Source organism: Danio rerio, chromosome 7, assembly GCF_052040795.2.
Source record: "Danio rerio strain M-AB ecotype USA chromosome 7, GRCz13ab, whole genome shotgun sequence".
In the NCBI taxonomy this organism is placed as follows: domain Eukaryota; kingdom Metazoa; phylum Chordata; class Actinopteri; order Cypriniformes; family Danionidae; genus Danio; species Danio rerio.
Genome location: NC_141027.1, coordinates 34,666,669 through 34,690,000, shown reverse-complemented (window position 1 = coordinate 34,690,000; position 23,332 = coordinate 34,666,669). Strand labels below are relative to the sequence as shown.

Here is a 23,332-nt window from a genome sequence, read left to right as displayed (position 1 = left end):
TACATAAATACATATAATTTTTTTCCTTTTTTTTTACAGGACTTACTATTGTTTAAATAGTTAGGGTCAATATTATGACCCTATACGAGATGCATTGGAAACACCACAAGTGTAACATGTGAGTATATAGTAAATGATGTGCCACTACGCCATGCAGAACATGCAGACTTCAAACTTAAATATAAATTAGGTGGCTGGCGCCTTGTGGGCAATGTGCCAACATATAGCGCCATTGAGCTTAGGGCATCCCAAGTCCTTGCTTATGGACCTCTCTAGCTCTCGGTCTCTCTCTCTTCAACTTCACTTCCTTTCTAAATACTGTCCTATCCTAATAAATTAACCCTAGAGATGGTTGTGCGTGAAAATCCCAGTAGATCAGCAGTTTGTGAAATACTCAGACCAGCCTGTCTGGCACCAACAACCATGCCATGTTCAAAGTCCCTTAAATCACCTTTCTTCCCCATTCTCATGCTTGGTTTGAACTGTAGCAGATATTCTTGACAATGTCTACATGCCTAAATGCATTAAGTTGCTGCCATGTAATAGGCTGATTAGAAATTTGTGCAGTTGGACAGATGTGCCTAATAAAGTGGCCAGTTAGTGTATAGTGCCATTGTGCTCAGGGCATCCTGAGTTCAAATCCCGGCTTATGGACCTCTCTACCTCTCAGTCTCTCTCTCTCCAACTTCACTTCCTGTCTTAACACTGTCCTATCCTAATAAATGGAAGTCGCCCAAAAAACAATTAAAATTATTTAATTAGGTGAAAACTTCTATTGATTTATTCAGATTTTTCTAAATTATATGACATTAAGCAATTCCATTTTCATGTTAATTCTAGAAAGATAGAAGGGGAAATAGATGTTTGTCATCGTCAACATCACCCACCCAGCCTAAATTATACACCACCTACACCATCCAAAAATAAAGCACATTACCAATCAAATAAATATTTACTCTTTTTACACACAGACAGCCATGTGCATAAAAGATGTTATTGTGATCTTCAGGTCTCTGCCTTTCAGCTCTTGTCGAGTGTTAATGTAGTAGTAGAGCAGTGAAAAGCTCTTCAAAGAGAATGTGTAAGATGTTTGGGTGGGGCAGAGCTGATTTAAATTCTGCCCGAGTACAGAGCAGCAGACACGAGTCTCTCGCTCCAGGCACAGCTCCCCATCTTCACTTAAATGCTATTCCTCACTCAAAAACACGAGCTTCAGTACGCAAACATTCGCCTTTTCTGATGCATTCCAAACATAGATTTGATACAGATATAATAGTGATTTTTCAAATGTTTTCTGCACCAAGAAATACAATTGTGATCAAAAAAACAAAACAAAAAAAACAGCAATTTCTGAAATTTTAAGCTCACTGCTTGGTCTTATTGAAGTTATCCTTAGGAGTAAATGAGATTGAGAGAGAGTGAGAAAAGAACACTTTCAGATATCTTACGCTTGATATTAATCTGACACATGGTGGTAAATTCCTTGATTATTTGACAAAGCCTGTTCAACTAGGAACCTAACGTTCATGTTTTTTTCTGACTTTGTGCTGGTGAGGCATTCTAAAGTGATTGAAACAGCAGGTTGTCTAACAAAGGCCAAAGTGATGAACCTTTCAGCAATAGCAAGAGAAGCTGGTCATTCTAAATTTGTGATATCTAGAATATTGTATCTTTACAACACCAACTCATTCAAGACTCCCAAAAAGGCTGATCGTCCACTAAAGACAAATGTAGGAGTAGAATTATAATTATAGGCAGAATCTCAATGTTCAATCAGTTGGAACACAACAGTTGGAATTGGTCACTAGTTCAGTGCTAAACAGGATAAAGGCCGGGATGGTCTCCCAAGCCAACAGTCGGCAGTTGTACTGCGTCAGGCTCTGATTCAGCATGTAAAACCAGCTGTATATCAGATTATCAGACATATTTGATGAGTGAATTCCTCTGTGGTGAGAGAGAAGTACTTTGAGAATGGTACGCAAGTACTGGATTGTATTTGTCCAATAAGACTTAACTGACAAAATTACACTGACATAAAAATTGCATTTGCGGTTTAGCAAATGCTGCGATTTGTCTTGCATATCATGTGAGGAAATCTCCTCCAGAAGGCCAAAGGGTGCTCTCAAAATGTGAAAGGCAACAGTTCAGAATGGTCTGAGGCTAAAGCTTTCCCCACCTCCTAGCTCTTCTAATCGCTCCACTGCTGTGGATCTGACAGTGATGAGCTGTGCTGCGTGTGAAAGTTTAAGTTCTTTTAACTTCACATGGCATCTAAAAAAAACAGCGCACAGTGTTTCAAAAGGCACGAGACATGAGTGTAATGGTCACACACATCCATCAAGCACATGTTTACATTGGAAACTATAGAAAAGTAGTCCAATGGAAAAAAAAAAGGCATTCTGTGCGAACAGCCCCCTACTATTATGAAATGCCTGCGTGCTTTATTCTGTGTAAGAAGGCACATTATTTAACAGAATGACTTAGTTTAGACACTCAACTGAGGCTATACAGTGAATTTTGAGTAAAAACATCATTATATGTGGTATTTTTGCACATACTTTCAGGTTTAACACAAGCATTTACTAAGGGCCGTAGTTCACAAAAGCAAACAGCTGTCAATATCGCACAATGATTATTTGTGATTTGACTTTCACATGATGATATCAATATTTTCTGTAGTTTGGCAGAGAATTATGGCTCTTTGTAGGAAGCAATGCTACAGCTAAACACAAGTGCTGAAAATTCAGAATTGATTTCAGAGCCGGCTTTATAGAATAATAAGCATGATAATCGCATGAGACTTTTTGTTTAGCCCTAGTGTGCAGCACTAGTTCTGGATTCCAGTTGTAAACAGATATTGCCACCTCTAAGTATGAAAAGGTGCATCCTTTCAAGCATATACGTATACGTTTTCAAAGAATATACGTTCTCATTTTAGTTGGCTGTCATCTGTTTGATGCATACAAGAGCAGCTTTTTGGTCCAGACAGGATCAGACGCAGAGGATGCGAGGTAAAACTAGTTCTTGATATTGGCTTGGTGTGCACTGGGCTTGTAAATTTGATCTAGTATGGTATACCCATCAAATAAAATTTTAATAAAATTTTGAAGGTTAACTTTAAACAAAGATTAAATTACTAAATATAAACATCTGATTATTTTGATCTCCACTCTACATGCAATATTAAAACTCAGAGACATTTACTCAGCAACCTGGGCTGAAAGCTGTGAGCAGCGAATTAAAATAAACAGACTTCAATAGGATTGTACGGCATAACCCCAAACAGGAAGTCATCCAAGGTAAAAATAATCCCGAAGAATACCTAATCCCCTCAGCGATCAGAGCAGTCGGTTAAGCCAGCATAAACAAGCCTTTGTTTTCATGGTGTCTGCCTGTGGGAGCAATGAAAGTTGAGATCTTCAAAAGTTCCTCAACGCCACACCAATTATATGTCCAAAGTACCTCCTAAGAGTATAGGCCCTCATCATCAACACAGAAAGTGTATGAAACTTGAGGAAAATAGTCAGAAAATGCAGCTGTCACCTAAAAATCTCTTCATCAGCGAGGGCATCATCTACACTTTGCTGAATCTCTGCCCTCCCCTTTCTGCTGAATTCTAAGAATAGTTGCGTCTGTCTTTTCTATTCGTCTCTTCGTTGCTAAGGGAATGATGGCTAGTGAATAGCTAAAGTTATCAACCACTGAGCGCGGCTACAGTTAACATTGGAGAGGGGTAAGAAAGGTAAGTAAAAATGGCATGAGAATGCAGACGTCTCGGAGCCAAGCGGACAACCCTATTTAAGAGAGAACTCGTGTGACTTTTAAGAGTGGATAAACAAATGCATGTTAAAAAAAACAAAAACATAATTCATGCACTATCCTGCAAACGTCTGAGGCCAGTGAGATTTTTAAAAGAAGTTTCATGTTCAGATGAATTTTTATGATCCAAAATACAAAAAAACACTGCAATTTATTTTACTATATGTGCACTTACAGTGTACTTGAACATGTGAGGCAAAATAAGATGGTCAATACATGGCCAAGGTTAGGTTGAGGGTTAGTGTCTTTTAAGCTATAATTAATTATCTTAACAATTATTTACTGTAATAAATATTGTCAGTGTACTAGAATTAACAGAAAAATATTATTACAATTTAAAATTCCTGTTGTTATTGTTAATATATTTAAAAATGTAATTTACTTTCTATGATGGCCAAGCATCCAGTTTTGAGTGTCACACAATCCTTGGGAAATCATTGTACCATACAGACTTATATCTCAAGGAATAATCATAATTGTAAAAATAATTGTGCTGCTTATAATTTTCAGGAACTTTTGATAAAACTTTGATAAAACTTCTTTCTTTTAAGAAACTAGTATTGAGAATTTATTCCTGTCTGACATTAACAAAGAAACACTCAACAATGTATATAAAACAGAAATGGGAAAAGGAAGCCAATATAATATTAAACAAATGAGGAATGGTTAACTATTTGGGAAACACAGATGATCAAAATTAATTCAGATTCATGGAGGGAGATTATTTGAAAAAATGTGATAAGGTTCTTTATGACACCTAAAATAAAATACTTTTAAACTAGAGCTCAAAACAAAATGGCGAATGCTAGAGAAAATGTGGAAATGTATTGGCTGATCACTTCCACATATTTTGGGATTGTAATATTTTACACACCTATTGGCAAGAATTGAATAAAGAGATAAATGCAACAATGGGATTGCATCTGGAATGTAATTTTAAAACTACCTGAGAATTTACTCATTCAAAAATACCAAAGAATGGTACATATCTTCTTATTACACTACAAACAAATTAAAGATTAATCAGATAAAAACTAAGCACTTTTTTATTTGCTGTTTTATTATAACTACATAAACTGTTAATCGAGGAACTAATCATGTTGAAAATTATACTTACAAAAAAGTCAGGTATTGAGTTTATTGATCAATTATTTAAACCTTAAATGAAAAACAAAGTTTGCTTTTGAACAGTTAAACTTCTCTAAATATACAAAACATAAATAAAAAACAAAGAAAGTGTTGTACTCCTATTATATTCAAATTATGAAATTGTTACATAAACACAATGACAACAAGATACCAAGCAGCGGAATTTGTTGAAATATAAAAATGATAAATAATAAATAAACAACAAATTTTCAATCAGAATTAGAAATCTCAGTGAACAAATGTAATGTTATTAGCCTTCGCTGGAAACCACAACATTGACTAATTGTAATATTCTACTGCTGCTGTTGTTTGCTGATTTTAAATATGTGGTGTCACTCTATTTGCACCATTTATTTTAAGCTAATCTAAATTAGTGGCAATTAATTAATCATCACTAAGGCTTGTGAGGTGAAAGCTCAGTTTTATAAGCGGACAGGTTTCAGTTTTCTTAGAAGCCTCAAATCTAAAGTTCTCCCATGCCTTCTTCCTGCAGCCGGTGTTGTGTCAAATCCAGCTCTGTGCGTAAATACAATTTGCAAAGCGGGAACGCAAAACTGAGGAGAAACAGGAAATTAAATTTGACAACAAATGGAGGGTTCTCTACCCTTCATTGCTCGAACAACTGTGTATCTTGTCGTCACGTGAGCAGCCCAACAAATCAATATTGTGATTTGTTGACAATGAATTTCATTAGTTGTTGTGGCCATAGTTTTGAAGATGAAAAAGGAGTCTCAGGGGTTTGGAAGCGTGAGTAAATAATGGCAGTATTTGCATTTATGTGTGAACCAATCCTTTAATTTTGATGAAGAAAGTAGCTCCTACTACTTTAAATGAATTAAATTTTATTCTGTAAACACATGACAAGATTAAAAACTAAATGATTAACTGGCAACAAAAATGTACCCGCAGTAGACTTGGCTATTGGACTATCTACATCTTTGTGAAAAGCATTCACAACTTCATTCATTCACTCATCAGCTTCAACTCTGAGATGAAGAGGACAATGGCAAGCAGGTCCTGACCGCAATAGGAGGAACCTGTAGCTCATCATCACTCAGCTCATTCATGCAGGTGTAACGTCCCCTGAGTAGTGTGAAGGCCCCTTACTCAGCACTGCTGAGCCTACTAGACATGCGTGAATAACTCATGCATTATTCAGAAGGACTCAACCGACGTTGCCCAATTCATACTGACAAGCCTACAGAATTTATTACAAGCAAATTCTTCCAGGCCGGATGCTGGAACAATTCAGCACTGAGACAAAGTGATGATTCAGTAATAGTGGAGTCCTCAAAGTCTGTCAGTACAGTAAGTGAACATAATGAATTGCATTATTGTACAATCTACAGCATGTTTTACAAAGAGCTGCTTAAAGTGGCAGTTCACCTAAAAAAAACTTGCGGCAACATTTACTCCAATTCATGTTGTTCAGGAACTGTATTGTTGAACTACTGTTACATTATATTATATCGAAGTGTATGATATAACATTATATATTATATTATATTATATTATATTATATTATAAATATACTATATTATATTATATTATATTATATCATATCATAATATATTATATTATACTATATTAAATTATATTATATTATAAATATACTATACTATATTATATCATATCATAATATATTATATTATCCTATATTACATTATATTATATTATGTAAAAGTGGTAAAAGTGAACGATTTTTTATTATTATTTAATCAGATTTTTTTGATTGCCGCTGTAAATGTTAATGTGAGGTAATAGGAGTTAAACAGCAGGGCTTTTAGAGATACTACTATGGAATGAACGCTTAATGAGGAGGCTGATGCAAGACTCTGCGAGAGCCGGCAACATCCAGCAGAGGTCAACAGGGGCAGACTAGAGGAGAGGACAGAGGAGGTGAACGGTGGACACGGGACACACTGGCTAACATCAGAAGAGGATTTTGTGTCACTTGTTACCTTGACAGACCATCATCACCTTCTCCTCCTCACGCCACAAAACACAACTCAAAACATTTATTGTCTGCAGTTATGTGGTTTGAAAAAAGAAATCCTGCTCACAAAGACATTGATCAGTTAAAAAAAAGAATTTAAAATATTTCATTGCAGATATACATTACTGTTCAAAAGTTTGGGGCTGCTTCAAATGTCTTTGAAAGAAGTGTCTTAAAGACTGTACAACCCTCAACTAATTAAGTAAATAACTTACATATATGACCAAATATTACACCTAGGCAAATAAATGTCTATGTTTAAACCATTGGCAAATAAACTGTTAGATTTCACTCACTATGGCTGAGTTTGAAGCTAATAATAGGTTTGGCACAGATATGTCTTTAACCTAACGGCTTTTGAGAGTTTCTGTGTCTGTGTCTTGACAGCATAGTGAGCACACTATTTGTGTTCATATCATTACTTGCTCAGTATATTTGATTCTCAGTTAACTCTGTATCTAACCACTACACTATAACATGACTTTGTGCAAGCACCTGAATTTACCGCTGGTCGAGAGCATGGTGTTTCTCTCAAGTCTTGTTCAGAATTTTTATCCAACAAGACAACACAAGAGGGCTCATCCTTAAAGATTTGACTCTCTAAGTAAATCATAATCCTTGTTTTGGGCTTTATTGTATTAAGCATGAAGTAGGAATACTAAAGATAACTAAATGAATTGTTGATAACCTTTTTAATCGATAGATCTCATCTTTGACAGATTAAGCATGTACATTTAAAGGATTAAAATTACGGTTTGTGCTTTGACACCCACACATTCAGTCTTTTTATGGGCACTGGGCAGCTGTATGCTGTATGAGTTGGTTTGCCAGGTAAACACAAGCACAACATTATTAAGTTTTTGTTACGCAATAAAATGTCTCTCAGTCTCACCAAAGAAAAAATGTACTTACTCAACCTGACAGCTGTTACTGTGCTCATATCAAGCCCGTGCAGTGGTGCACAAATATCATTTCATTATAAATACAAATAAAGAGCAAAAGAAACTAACAAATTAGCATGCAGCTTATTTTTAACAATTGTGGTGGCTCATACTACCTTCCAAAATGTATTAAATAAAAAATAGTTTGGGGACTGCTATGCAGTTCTTATTCATCATTATTAGTAATAACTAAATAAATAAATAATTCTCTCTTTCTCTCTACAACGGTTAATAACCAACGTGTTTAACGTCTATGACTGATTATAATTGATATTTGTTTTATAGTCAATTTTCAAATTAGTTTTAGTTCAATACAATTTCAATTTAATTTAAATGTAATTCTTAATTAAAATGAAATAAATTATATTGGCTAAATATCAGCCATCCTGCTTTCTAAGATATCAATATTGGCTTAAAAAAAAAAAAAAACACATCGGTTGACCGGATTCTTGGACATCGCTGTTAAACATGTGAACACAATCAGCAATTAGGGGTGTTTAAGAACCTGCTCAACAGCACACACATGTTAGCAGGAAATTGGCAAGAATTGACAAGAAAGCAATGAAAAAAAAAAGTTGGTACTTTTTGATACCCCAGCCACTTTCAATCACTTCTAGAAGAAGTACATTATATGCACTTCTCCTATAATAGACAGTGGCTCCAATTCCTTTTTTTTTTTGACCACCACAAACATCTGTATTGAAATACTGAACTAGTTAATTCTACTTTTCTTTTGTCCTCAGGAAAACTCACTTTGAGTTTATTATGCCTCATATGAAGAAGTCTACTTTGTTAATAAACATGACCCCCCTAAACCTCACTCTTATCCTGGACGAGCCAAGTGTAACCAACCAGTCCTACTGGATTCTTTGTATGGGAGTCGGTTGCTCTAACAAGGAGGGTGAAGACCATGGGCTCTAGCATCTGTCGCTAGAGCACCTTTAGAAGTCAGAGAAGTTAGGTTGATCTGCACAACACTTGGCTAGTTGGCCTCTGTTAGAAAAATAAAAAGTATTTCTTTCAAAGATATTTCTATTCAATTTGGAATTTTTATGAGAAACTCAACCGCTATAGTACGCTTAAATATGAAAAATGCTAGGTTGTATAAATCCTGGGTTATATTTTGTATCAAATTTAAATGACACTTTAACTTAATGTTTGGTTTTTGTCTATGATTGACCAAACGTCGGGTTAAAACAACCCAGCACTTCTAGAGTGTTTTAATGCATTTAATATTTTATATGAATATACATTTTTTAATGATAGCAGTCACTCACCAAAATGCAATCCACCTTCGATTGTACAGTTTTGCTGAAAAAAAAAAAGAGAAGAGAAAGAATCAGTACGACACGGGTAACTTGAGAAACATTCATAAAGCTTATTTTATTAATAAATCAATGGCATTCAAAACATCTTTCCATCCTCTAACCCGTCCACCCTGTCCAGCATGGACCAATATATCCCCAGGAACACATGTGCTCATGCACAAAAAAAAGTATCTTGCATTAAAGTTCCATAACACTGGAGGTCTATAAATATTCCTGCCAATCAGAATGTGTTGACCATCGGGATGTTTGAGACCGGAATGAACCAGTATGGACTCTATATACAGGTATGGAAAAGGAGACAGGGTCAAATTTTCACCAGGAGTAATGTAGGCCCACAATCATTTGAACCTTCAAAAGGCACGTCAAAGGCACTGTCTATCCGCATTCAGGGTGAGATTGACAAATGACCACTTTTCTTTAACACCACAAGAAATATCATGACAGGCAACATGGTGACGGTAAACACTGAGAGATCCAAAAGCAAAGGTTGGCAAATGCACTGAACAACCGAGATTCAGACACGAGCACAGTGAACCAAACATCAACAATCTAGTTTTACTAATGAGCACAAAGATTGATCAATGCTGAAAAATCCTGGATTGTTTTAAATCCATCAAATGCTAGATCTGTAAAAAATAAAAATAAAAAATAAAAAGTTTTTTTGATAAAAGTCAATGGGTACCATTGATAAAAGTCAAAGATTGAACACAAAAAAAAATTGCAAAACAAATTGTTGATCCTGATCATATAAAAAGTATATCCCGGATCATTTTCGGTGAAGATCACATCACATATTGTGCTGTTTGATAAGGCCACAAACTCATTTAAAGTGTCCAAAATTAAATGGAATCTAAGTAAAAGGAAATTTGTACAGCATGAGCTGTCATTAACCTGCTGCGCAAGTATCAAAATCTGCTCCACAATTTCACAGATTACCTCCATTTTCCAAACTGTAAACACGTCGACTGTGAGTGACATCACTACCCAATAAAACCACGGCCAATAAAATAGCCCCTCCCCTGTCATTTGATTGACAGGTTTCAGTCTAGACATCGGAAATTCAAATGCAAAGGGATTTGCGATTCCATTAGTTTTGGAAGGTTACATGCACAACGTGGAGAAAAAGAAAAAGCAAATGAAGCAATTAATATTGCCATTTAGATATGTCAGGCCCGTAGCTCATAAGGGGGATGCATAGGAAATGCATTTGCAAATGGACTTTGCTTTTTCATTTTAAATGTGGCAGTCAATGTGCATTCGCGAAAGTGGAAATGCAAACAGTAATGAGGGATTTGCAATTGCATTTGAAAATTGTCCGGGATATACTTCCAAATGATCACACAATGAGATCTTTTAAAAGAAAAACATTTGGACTGTGCAAGAATCTGAAAATTACCATTTTTGCCAATGCTTATTTGTCAAAAACCACCAAGGACTAAATATTTAACTAAAACCACATTACTAATGCGTTATGAAAAATTTACTTTTTTAATGCCTTAATTTTTTTTAATATGTACTTGGATTCAAAAGTAAATAAATTCACAAGAAAATTAACTACAACTTATGAATAATCCCTTTAATGTTTTATAAAAAGATAATTAATAATAAAAAAGAAACTTTATTTAAAAATGAATTGTACTCAGTGACCATATCATTTTTAACAAAAACTATTACAAAAACATTATGAAATGTTAACTTTAATATAAAACTATTTAAGTATTCAACCATTAAATAAGCCAAATGTAAAAGTTATAGAGTTTCAGCATTTCCCACTTTGTGAGTGTTTAGTTGAAAGCTACATCTATAGCCCATCAGTGGACGGATCTGATAGACTTGGCTTTAGAAGTCTCAGTGTATCGGTGTAATTGCTCAGTGAAGTGTGCCAAGCAATGGTTTCCTGAGCTAATCACAGTCATTTCTGTTGGGCACATGAACACAAAGGCCAATTAGCGTAACAGCACTCTAATGTTAGTAGCATTTTTTTTTAAATTACAGTCCAGATTGGTACCGAAGTCTGCACTTGTGACAACTCTATTGCCAAGACATAAAACCAAGCACATGACCACTGATTTTAAAATGTGGCTTCAACACAGCAACCCAGATCTCTTTGGCACTGGCCCAGAGTCATCAGGCCATCCTTACTGCTGAGCCCTGATCTGCCAATCACCTAAGATACATTGAATACAATAGCTTTTAATTATAGGATATCCAATCAGGCATTGTATTGCTCCAACATTCTGACTTCTTAATCCAATATAAAAGCATTCAAGCTTGCCACAGTCTTAAGCCAAATAACGTGTGTTCTTAGACAGTCAGTCATAAGACTGTCCCTATGACCCTCCCGAGAGGTCAGAGAACTAATGAACTGTTACTAGGCGAGTTTCTGTTTGCCCCCAAGCGGCTTCAGGCCAGGTAACCCTCATTAAACTGTATCTAGGTAGTCTTGAAGCAGGTTAACGTTTGTACCCCTGTTGTCAAGGCAGGCAGTAAAAACAGGATTTGCCCTTAATGTCACTTCATGTTGTTATTAGGCTGTTTCAAGCAGACGCCTGACTTGCTTAATGAGCTTTCATCAACAGCAAAGTTTAACTCTATTAGTCCGATGTTCACCTGATACACAGATAAAGATTCCTAATTTAGAGAGCAGTACGTCTGTGCATTGCACCACTATACGTCATACATGGTGTGAAAGTGGCTCAGAAATGTTTGCGTGGTGGATGGTAAGCCTAGACATAAGGGTGTTAGCAAAATCTCATGTGCAATGCATGAATAAGTTGGATTGTGTTATGCAACAGACCAGCCCATTCATATGAAGGTAGTAGTGTAAGCGGACTGCAAAACATACTACTGGTGTCTATTATAGTGTGCAATAGGTTTGCTGCAGCACTAGCTTCTTATTGGGTCAGGTTTAATGAAGTATTTATCTTTTGTTTTAATTTTGTTGTGTAGCTAAAGATCACTGATTAATCAGAAATCTTGAAACGAGTGATTTCTCATGTAACACTTATCATTTTTAGAGCTTAAATAACCTAACATTACTCTTTTAAACTAGCAGTAATCTAACTCATTTCCTAATTATTGACCAGAGACTAAACATGAACAACATGCTTGTGTTGTCTCCTTTTCCACCATTATCAAGTTCCAAAAAAATTCTGGAATCTGGATGTAGCATTACCGTACGTTCACACCAAAAGCGGCGAGAGCGTCAAAGTAGCCGGAAGGCATTCATTTTCTATGAGAGACGGTGGCGATAAGCAGCGAGCAGCAGCGGGGCGCGTCTTCGCTGGTGTAGGCGTTGAGGAGAGTTGAAATCAAGTCAACTGTATGGTAATGAGCTATGATGCGGTTCGGCGGAAAGCAATCAGAATGAAGACGTTCACCGCTTGATAGGAGTTCAGAGAACACAGACCTGTGAACTTTAGTTCCGACCACAGTTGTTCCCAAGGGTTTGATGATTGCGGTCGCCAGATTTCCAATTATTTACAATGTTTTCTTTCAGGAACATGCATTAAAATATTTATTGGCGAGTTACTGATGTGCATTAATGTTATATATATTTATCCTAAAAAAGAATCTCATGCGACATGACAGTACAAAACAGTATAGCTGCTTCAGGATATTTGATACATATGGACACTGGATATTGGATAAAAAGAGCAAAGAAACAATACACGCAATTTGATCATCCATTGTTATATAAATTTGATAAGAAGTGCGCAACATTTTCACGCTAGAAACATTAATGCAGGTTTTATGCAGGAATTCAAATGATATGCTGCAACGGCTTCTTTAAATATGAGATCAATGTAGCGAGTTTTGACACTCTCGCTGCCGGAGCTGAAGGCAGACAGCATTGTCGCCAGGGCGGCCAGAGCAACCTTGGACGCTCTCGCCGCTTTCGGTGTGAACGTATGGTTAGGATGTGGTCATTGGGATTGGTCTGCCTCCTAAACTCCATCCACAAAAAAAAAAAAAAAAAAAAAAAATTGCTAAAATGTCTACCAGCTTAAAAAGGGCCAATTAGTTGTGATGTCTATAGACTTTTTAGAGAATATCATTGAACCATTATAGAGTAACCAAGAATATATTTAAAATGCTCTAAAAATTATTTTGGGGAGAGTATTCTCTACGATATGATAACCTGAGGGTTGTAAATCAAGCTAAAACAGTTTAGGATTTTGAATGAGAAGAGTAAGATAATTGGTAAAACAATATTTCAGGGGCCTTATGTACGAAGACTTGCGTGGAAATCATACTAAAACATTGCGTACGCACAAAGCTGTAAATATGCGTACGCAGAAAAAAATACGCAGAATCCCACGCATATTCTTTTGTACATCAGAACGTGAAACAAAGCGCAACATGCACAAGCACAAAACCCCTGCCTGCCTCCTCCCCCGTATGAATATACTAATGACTCTGCTTTGGCAAAACCCAACGAAAAAGCAATGGCAAAAGCAAGCGAAAAAAGAAACTTTGAACAGAATGTGAATTGGAGGTGCTGCTTTCAGAGGTAGACCTGAGGAAAACGGTGTTATTTGCAAGTTTGTCCTCCGGAATTAACAACAAAAGAAAAAAATAGAGTGGGGAGAGTTTAGCTGATGCGGTCAACACAGTAGGGTCTGAACATCGCACTGTGGAGTTAAAAGAGAAATAGTGTGATTTATATGTGTAAAATATTGTAGTACCCTTAACAGTCTCAGTGGCGTAGCTTGTAAAACGCATGAAAACATGTTTTGACACGTTCGAGCATGAACTCGGTTCGAATCCAGCGTCTGATGAACTCTTTCTTCTTTTTTCCCCGCTACATATCAGATTTTGCCTACTATTTATCACGAGGAAGACAAGTAGAAATCATTAATAAGTCTGTGCATCTTATTTTATTTGCACATTTATTGAATGGAAACGTTTCTGATTCACGTATGCCAGTTCATCGTCAGATGGTGCCTTAATAGCAATGTGTGTGCAGTAGATTGCTCCGATTACTTTGGGCAAACCGGCGACTGCTGCAAATTGCGCTTTAATGTTTGCATGGTCAACTGTATGGTACGGAAACCTTATATACTAGACATGCGGATGAACCCGTCTCATACAGCTGAGAAGACACTTTGTAGAGTGCAATTTAACACAACTGCCTCTAAGAGTCGCCAATGGAAATAAAACAGACACGCACAAAAAATGTGCGTATGCCAGCCATAAAGCTGGCGTGGAGCTGCGCACATTCCCACGTTCAGTTCATCGTTAGTAAATCCAAACGTGAGCGATTCTGAGCGTGAAACCTGGCGTACGCAAAGTTTTTGTGCGTACGCAGCGTTGATACATGAGGCCCCAGATCTTTACTGATCTAAAGTTAAGCAAAAGGCTTTAAAATATAGTTGAGGATGTTTCTCACCGCCTTCAAAATAGTCGCTTTTCCACTTTTAGGTCAGAACAAGTCAGAGCTTCCATCAGGTCTACTGAGGCCAATATGTCCAGAGCTTGAACTTGAGCATTTTCCAATGTAAGACCAATAGTTTGCTGTGCAGCATGAAAACCACATCCTATGTACATATGTACACACCCCATATCAATTGTCATGCAACCCTCCCAGTTCAGCAGGAAGTCAATTCAGAATCCACAAGTAAAGCACCATCACACCATCATGAAATGATCAAGGTGCAGACAACTAAAACAAGCAATTGTAAATAAAATAGCATTAAGTACCGTTATCACAGTAACGGTCACTCACCAAGAAGGGGTCTGATAATCTAAAAATCCATGTTATTTTGTAAATGTTTGTGTCAATGTAACAAAATTATATTTGGCTTCTTTGCGTTGCTTTTTGGCTTGAATTTATTCAACAAATCAGCACTGATTTGTTGCTGATCAACCAGTCAGAACACTCTCTTCAGCTGACACTGATTCTACATGCTGAATTGGGTATCAAGCTCTGATGTTAACCCGACAAGAGGTGACGTGTGGAGTAAAGCTACACGATTCTGGCTAAAATGAGAATAGCGATTTTTTAGCCTAAAATAAAGATCACGATTTTCTCACGATTCTGTAGATGTAAAATAAAGCTTAATATGAGATTTTCTAAAACATATGGTAAAACGACATTAATATTATGTGTAGGTCTACTGGTTTCTATAAATATTTCTATTCTACTTATAATAATTCTGATGTTGAATTATGTTTGAGATATAGGCCTATGCTTGCAATCTGTTATTAGACCATTTAATTCACTGGTAAAATCAACATTATATACGCTAGAGTAGTTATACTGACACTGTAAACATTTATTTTTATGCACAGCTATGTGTTCGCTATGAAAGAAAAAACATATAAAATGCTTGTCGCCAAGTCTAAAATGCGATATGATTATTTAAATAATGTGCACTCTTTCGGTTTCATTTTCACTGCTAAGTGCTGTTCATACTTTGCACGATCACTATGTGCCACAAACTGAATATTATTTACAACTTTATTACCTATTATTCACAGGATGTGCAGGTTCTGTTCACTAAAGTAGACGCGCACACGTCTATAGAGCGCGGCCCCGAATACAGCATTATATGAAGACAAAAATGAAATTTTTAGGTGAATTATATCTTATAAATACAGTATGTGACTCTTTTAACATCATTTGGAGGTGTCCATGTGGTGACAATGAAAAGACTCGTGCAGCCGCCTTTGCTTCTCTCCTGAACTTGAAAATATGATTGGCAGAATCGTAGAAATGCTGGATTAAAATCGTTTAAGGGGTCGAATCGAGATTAATCGAGATAATTGTGCAGCTCTAGTATGGAGCACAACAAAATCGTGCTGCTATGTCTGACAGGTGGATGGCTGGACCAATCACTTACCTGTCAATGGAAACGGGGCTTTCCTTTGACAATTGATCTGCGTTTACGTCATTGTTTGTGTTCATTTTTAGGTTTTTTGATTTGTTCTATACAATATTTAACAGCAAACTTTGAAAGCCGAGATACTGGGATTTTATGGGATACACTTAATATAAAGAAAAAAATTTTGAGAGAAGTTGAGAAAAGCAATGTTCATTTCTACTTAAAGTCAACTTTAATAGTAATAGAAATAACTTTACTCAATGACCTGGACTATGAAACTTTGAGAGATTATTTTTGAATGTCTTTTCAGTGAAATTAGCTAAAAAAATGTAGATTTTTTTTTATTGTCTTTTTTTTTACATTATGGGGCTGTCTATTAAAATAGAACTAGACCTTTGAATCATTTCGCCAGATTGGGTCACAATTTGATGTAAACTAGCTTAAGAGTAGAAGCTTTAAAAAAATCATCCCATTACTCAACAGACAAACATCTTTATTACATATTAAACATCACTGGCAGGAAAAATGACATGATTGTTAGCAGTGTTGGGGAAAGTCACTTTTGAAAGTAATGCCTTACAATATTGAGTTACTCCCTTACTAAGTGCGCTACTTATATGACTTTTGCATTACTTTTCATTACCTGGCTGAGGTTTGATCTCTTTCAGAACTTGCAGGTGTTTTTTTCACCTTTTTTTTATAGAGAAGCTCTGTATTTAACAACATACAGAGTGTTTGCTACTTTTGTATGTTTTTTTGTAATTAGTTAAGTAAATTCACTGTCTATTGAGATAAAGATTGAAATAAAGCTCAAGAGTACCAACATGAAATCATTTATTAAGGCAAAAACAGATTTTAAACCTTTAAAATGTTTGACAACCAAATGAATAGTAGAACGATAAAAATCTTTGATCTTTATACTCTGAATACATTTTCTCACGTGGCCTCAACAAATGTGTTAATAATTTCCCAAAGGAGGAAAAAATCGTACTATATTACAAAACATAGTCGCATCAGTAGCTGAACCTCCTCAGGAATACAAGCATTTTTTTTTTTTGCCGAAATAATCGACTGATGTCAATCATTTGCTGTTAATCTGGTGGGGTGTGAGTGTAGTGCTTCGCATCCAGTGTTTTTTTTTTTTTTCCCCATGTCTTGTTTCTTCCAGCTGTCAAGAGTTTTACTTACACATAATCTACACTTAACAACAATCTACTACTTTTCTTCAATGAGTTCAAAATAACAAGAATCCATCGCAAAAATGTCTCTGGCCTGCCGTTCTGACTGTCTGTAGTGATGACAGGCGATTTGTGAATGAAGCATTTATTTTAACCGGATCTTCTAAGTGAACTGGTTGAATGAGTTTATTAAATTGAACAGAGTTGTTGTGAAACGGTTTGCGTTCTCAGTAGGCACTAACATACCGGATACCCCCACTGACTTGAAATAAACCATTATCTTGAGTTATTCAGTTACTAAGACAGTACACCAACTCATCTGCTGTGAAAAAAAAGACCCAATAATGATGAGTATCAGCTGACTGTTCCCTTGCAGCACACTCTCTCATTGAGTGCGTGATTCAACCTGACTAAGGTAATTTTTATTTCGCAATATGTTTTTTAAAGTCAATAAAGAAAGATAATAAGTAACTTATGTTTCCTTTTTTAAGTAACTCAAATAATATAACTTATTTTTAAAAGTAATGAGTAACTTTAAATGTTACTTTGGAAAAGTAATATTATTATGTAACGCATGATACTAATAACGCATTATCCCCAACACTGCTTGTTAGTGAATTTAAATGTCACGCATGTGATCTGATGTCACTAATGTGATCACCAGTCACTGATGTGATTTTTGGAGTGCTGTGCCCATGTCTTTGAGCTTAAGTTTCACATCCAAAAGGGAGCTGTGGGGAGTGACACTTCACTGTAACACGGATTAACTCCCACTTACATCTCATACAATCATCAATCCATATTACTTATGAACTACAGTTTGACACAACCCTATAAATCAAATATGCTATAGTCAATACCTCATTAACCTTTTTTATTACAAAAAACGCAAAAAAAATAATTCTTTAAAAGTAACTCTGGTTTGTTTTTCCTATAAACAGTGGCCTGAATTAAGCCACAGACTTTTATCCCATCGGCCAGTGCCCCTCCCCCTAAGATCCCCTCCTCCAGCTGGCTGCATGTGCTCAGATCATAACAGGACGTAAACAACCGCCTGAGAGAGAGAGAGAGAGAGAGACAGAGGTGAGAGGTCACTGTGTCACTGGTTGGAAGGGATAGCTCCGACATCTCTATCATCTGCTCTCTATAGAGGCATCCCGTGAAGAGGGCAAAGGCCTGTGATCTCCTAGGCTAATTCTACTTGAGCAGAGTGCTGAGCAAGAGCAGCCAGACATCACAACACAGACTATAACACTACTGCTAGTCAGCATGACCTACATGTGTGATATTTGTGTGTCAGTGTGTATGAGAGGGAGAGAGAGAGAGAGAGAGAGAGAGAGAGAGATTGTGATCTCTCTCTCTCCCTCACACACACACATACACACACTGAAATCTCCACTGAACCTGCTGAACTCAGCTACTACTAAACCTCATGTCTGCATAAACATCAGCATTTCCATTCCCTGTCAATCATTCTTCATTAATTAGCCATTCAAACTGCGTGCTTTTTTGAGTAGCTATGTTCCATCTAAAAATGAACTTTATATGCAAAACTGAAATATCGCGTAAAAGATGAAGACAAAACAAAATCATAATTTCCTGATTATCTGGCGCCAAATATCAACAGTAAAAACAGAATTTGCTGCAGTAGGGGAATCAGCATGAATCGTTATTTAATAAATGTAAGTAAGGAAACAATATTTTTTTTGAAAGATTTATGATATTTTGTAGCAGCAAACATGTCAGGGTAAATAATTAAAATGAATCATTGAAACACTTATCGTCCCATGCCTACTTTTAACGCTCAGAAATTTCATGAAAAGGTCAACGTGCTGCAGGTATTAGGAGGATTGAAGGTGCAGCTGACGTGCAGTGAGGGGTTTGCATCTTTAAAAAACTACAACGGTTTGCGCTCATTGAAAAGTAGGAATGATTCATAAATCCACATGAAACAGTCCCTTAAAAGAGACATCGGGTCTTCAGCTTTGCGCTAAGGCACGCTTTGCACTCACACTACGAGCGTACCGCGCCAAAGCTCAACCGAACCACGCTTTAGCACCCCTCTTTCAACCAGGCTAGGACCGGCCAACTAAACTGCGCCTGGGCCTGATTCAGAGCACTCACACTTGTCAAGCGAAACTGAGAAACGTCCTTCTGTGGAATGTTTCAAAGTAAAAGTATAGTAGTCGAGGAAAAGTTGAAAGAAAAAGAAAAACTACTTGCACTACTTTAAAAATACTTACTGTACTGTACTGTATTATTAGTTCATTACACCATGCCAAGACTTCATGTTATTTGTGTATTTTACTTTCATTTTCTGACGTTTCCATGATACTATGTTCCATATTAGGTTGGTTGTTAGTTGGCAGAGGCTGCTAGCATACTACACAAGGGCCTGTTTAACTTACTGATGGATATTGTAATGCAAATTATTCTTTACTTCAAGCTGGTAATCCAAATTAGTTCAGCTAAATCACAGGTAAATTACACTTCAGATTGCTAACCTGATCTTACTATGAGCACTGCAGCAAGAAACTTAGAGTACAACATTAAAAAATCTGCCAAAAACTAACCTTTCGGCCGTGTAAATCTGCAGAGAAATGCAGACAGGATACAAAACTGAAATTGCTGAAGATGTCTTTGGAGGAGTGTGCAGCTTATAATAGCATACTAAAAATTATGGGGATTAACTAGTCACATGCAAGGGTGTTACGTAATTTAATTACAAAATAAAAGTAACAGTAACTTGTTGCAGATACTGAAAAAAAAGGTGTAATTAAATTACAATTACTTATGAAAAAGTTAAAGATTACAAACAGTTAAGTTTTTTTAGTTAAGTAGTGCAGTAACGTCCACACAAACAACATTTAATGACCGCGGATCAATAAGTGACGCCGCCGACATTCACGAAGTTGTGAAGCCGGTGTCTGGCCGATGAAAATAAATTAATATTATGGCGAGAATGTCGATTTCTTCTACTACCTGTTTTTTGGTGGTCAACAACAAACTTTTTGGTGTGTTACTGCCATCTCTCACTCTGGTCAGTGACGTCGCCAACTAATTAGGCTAACATGAGAAATTTGCCTGATGGAAAGATGACTGAGGAAAAAGAGGTTTATACATATATATATATATATATATATATATATATATATATATATATATATATATATATATATATACACACACACACACACACACACACACACACACACACACACACACACACACACACACACACACACACACACACACACACACACATACATACATATATACATATATATATATATATATATATATATATATATATATATATATATATATATATATATATATATATATAAATATATATATATATAGTTTACTGTGGCTAAAATATACTATGGTAATTACTATTAGTTCAGATTAGTTCATGATAGTTATTGAGGATACTACATTATGTAATTTATTAATTAGAAATGTAAATATATATACAATATAATGCTGATTCCTAAATATTTCCCTTTACAATAAATTATATCATACTATACTATTATATACTGTTACTTTACTAAACTATAATTTGGTTCTGTTTGGTACGGCATATTATTTATAGTAAATAATTAAAATGCCTCATATGTTTCATTGACAGTTTGATTGATCACTAAGCTGTGATTGACTTAAGTTGCTTCGATTTAAAAATAAAATCGCAAAAATAGCTTAGATTTATCTTTTATTGGTAATGCCACAAAAATCATCCTGCACAACTAGTTAACATTTAGATTGTGTAAAACAGTAAACAAATTTTTGTTATAAGGTCTGGTTTTGTGGTGGCTGTTCTTTAAAATTAAATTAATAAAAACCTAATTTAAGTGAAGAAAGCTTTTGAAATTCAAACAGTAAACAGCACTACTGTTATGTCACACCTGCTTGGTATAACTGCTGAAAATATCCATTAGAAATATAAAAATATTCATAAAGTAATCAGATAAAATCAGTTACTTTACTTTTATAAAGTATTCGAAAAGGTAGACTAGTTATTACATTTTAAATAGGGTAATTTGTAATCTGTAATCCATTACAATTTTAAAGTAACCTCCCCAACACTGCACACTACAGCCAGCGTTCACTTGACACAGAAGTATAAATTGGCCTCAAGTGAAAGGTTTCCTTCCAGCTGCTTCTCTGACAGGAACTGTCTGGCTTCCCTGACTGCTGTGGGCAGAGAGGTGATATAAGGTCTCATACACACAGCTGCTAAATCACTGATATCTACAAGAGGAAAGATATAGAAGATAGATTACGCATTGATATCCATAATGTCATATGAGTCAACACAGGCCCTGTTTTCACTTAGCATTCAGATGTTTTGGCAATTTAATCACAAAAAGGACAATTAGAAATATAAGTGTAAATATAGCTGTAAAGAAGGTCTAAAACATTTTGAGCTTGTCCACTATGGAGGATATCATATTTTAATATTGTATTTTATAATCACAAGTAAAAAGAAACTGAAAGGTTGGGTTTTTGGGTTGAACTTCTAATTTTAAGCCACTTAAAGTTCCCACAAGAGAAATCACTGACATCTTCATTGTAAGTTTTACCCATTGGTGACACTTTAACTTAAATTTGTTATATAACGATAGTAAGATAGCACAACTAAGCAGTCTTAGTCTGTGATGATAACTCCTTATCAAAAGCAACACAAGTCAGAAGAGTGGGAATAAGGCACAGGAGACCAAGTGACTAACCCAATGCTCAGTCATTGTTCCAACAACTTAGTGTAAAGGGACTTGTGCTATCTATCACATAGCAGTCTGTAGGCAATGAGCATGGTAACAGATGACATCAAATCTAGCGGGATTCCACAAATAAACTAAACAGAATGCCACTTTTCGCCTACACAATGATTCAATTCTGTCAAATTTGTATAATGAAAAGCTAATTCAACTTTAATACTTTAGAAAATTAAGCATTTAAGGCTTTTAATTACAATTAAATGGCCTTAAAGAGATGGGTCTTCATCTACCACTGGTGTGTAACCTCAACCTGGATAACGCAATGGCAGACATATTGTGCCAGACCACACACCAGCTGATTGGTGAAGAGGAGACAAAGTGATGAAACCAATTATGATATGGGGAATTTTGCCAGGAAGAAGAAAGACGGCGCTCACTGAACAATACTGAGTCCCCCATAAATATGGTGGGGTGTTAGGACCTGGCCAGAGCGCAGGGTGAGCACCCCCTGCTGGTCTTAATAACACTACCTCCTGCAGCAACCTAGCTTTCCCATGTGGTCTCCCATCCAGCTACTGACAGGGTGCAGGCCTGCTTAGCTTCAGCGACCATGTAAGAGTTGCAGAGAGCTAACTGCCGGCAAACTATGGCTTGAATTTTTCTAAATGGGTCAGCTTTTTATATTTTTTGGACATTTGTTACAATTTAAAATAAAAAGAAATTATATCATAATACATTTTTAAATGTAATTTACTATTTACCTAATGTGTTGCGAAATATATTTTATGAAACAGATTTCTTTGTTGAATGAAAATGTTGAAAAACTCTGATTGTGTTAGCAAATGTGAACAAGGCATCCAATGAAACTGCATTTTCCATTAAGCTGTTCTGGTCTTTCATTTGTGTGAAAGTGTAAAATGTCATGCAAAGTCCAACATCACACCTTCTAAGTAATTCACAGAAAGCAAATGCCATAACACAGAACACTAGTTTGCTGATCGTGTTCTCAAACAGGAAAAAGGTAAACCCTCAAAAGGAATAGAGACAATTTTGCAGGCCTAATAGAAAGTTTAAGCAGCAAAACCACAAACACGAATCCTTCCATTGTTCAAGCATCAGACTAAATGTAAGCTAAACCAAAACAGAATTGTCTAACAGCGCCAAAGCTGCAGTTGTGAGCAGCTTGGTAAAAACAGCTGGGCTTTTTGCCAGCGGTGCAATGGCTCATTTTCATTTCTCTTTGAAGGTGATTTCCACCATTGTGTTTGGAACTCTTTCCCTCCTCCCAATTGAATCCTATTTCCCTTCATATGTATATGAACAAATATTCACGCATGCTGATTTTTACACCCATGTAAAAATAATATGACCAA

The 23,332-nt window shown here is 36.0% G+C and overlaps 1 protein-coding gene across 2 annotated transcripts in view; it reads right to left on the bottom strand.

The window, feature by feature from the left end:
- Nucleotides 1-23,332, bottom strand: part of rfx7a (regulatory factor X7a) — a 35,454-nt gene that overhangs the window by 9,189 nt on the left and 2,933 nt on the right. For both annotated transcript variants that reach the window (XM_087261446.1, XM_087261444.1), the window contains one exon: nucleotides 9,183-9,216. In XM_087261446.1, coding sequence (XP_087117572.1) covers nucleotides 9,183-9,216 — 34 coding nt within the window. The remainder of the gene's footprint in view (nucleotides 1-9,182; nucleotides 9,217-23,332) is intronic.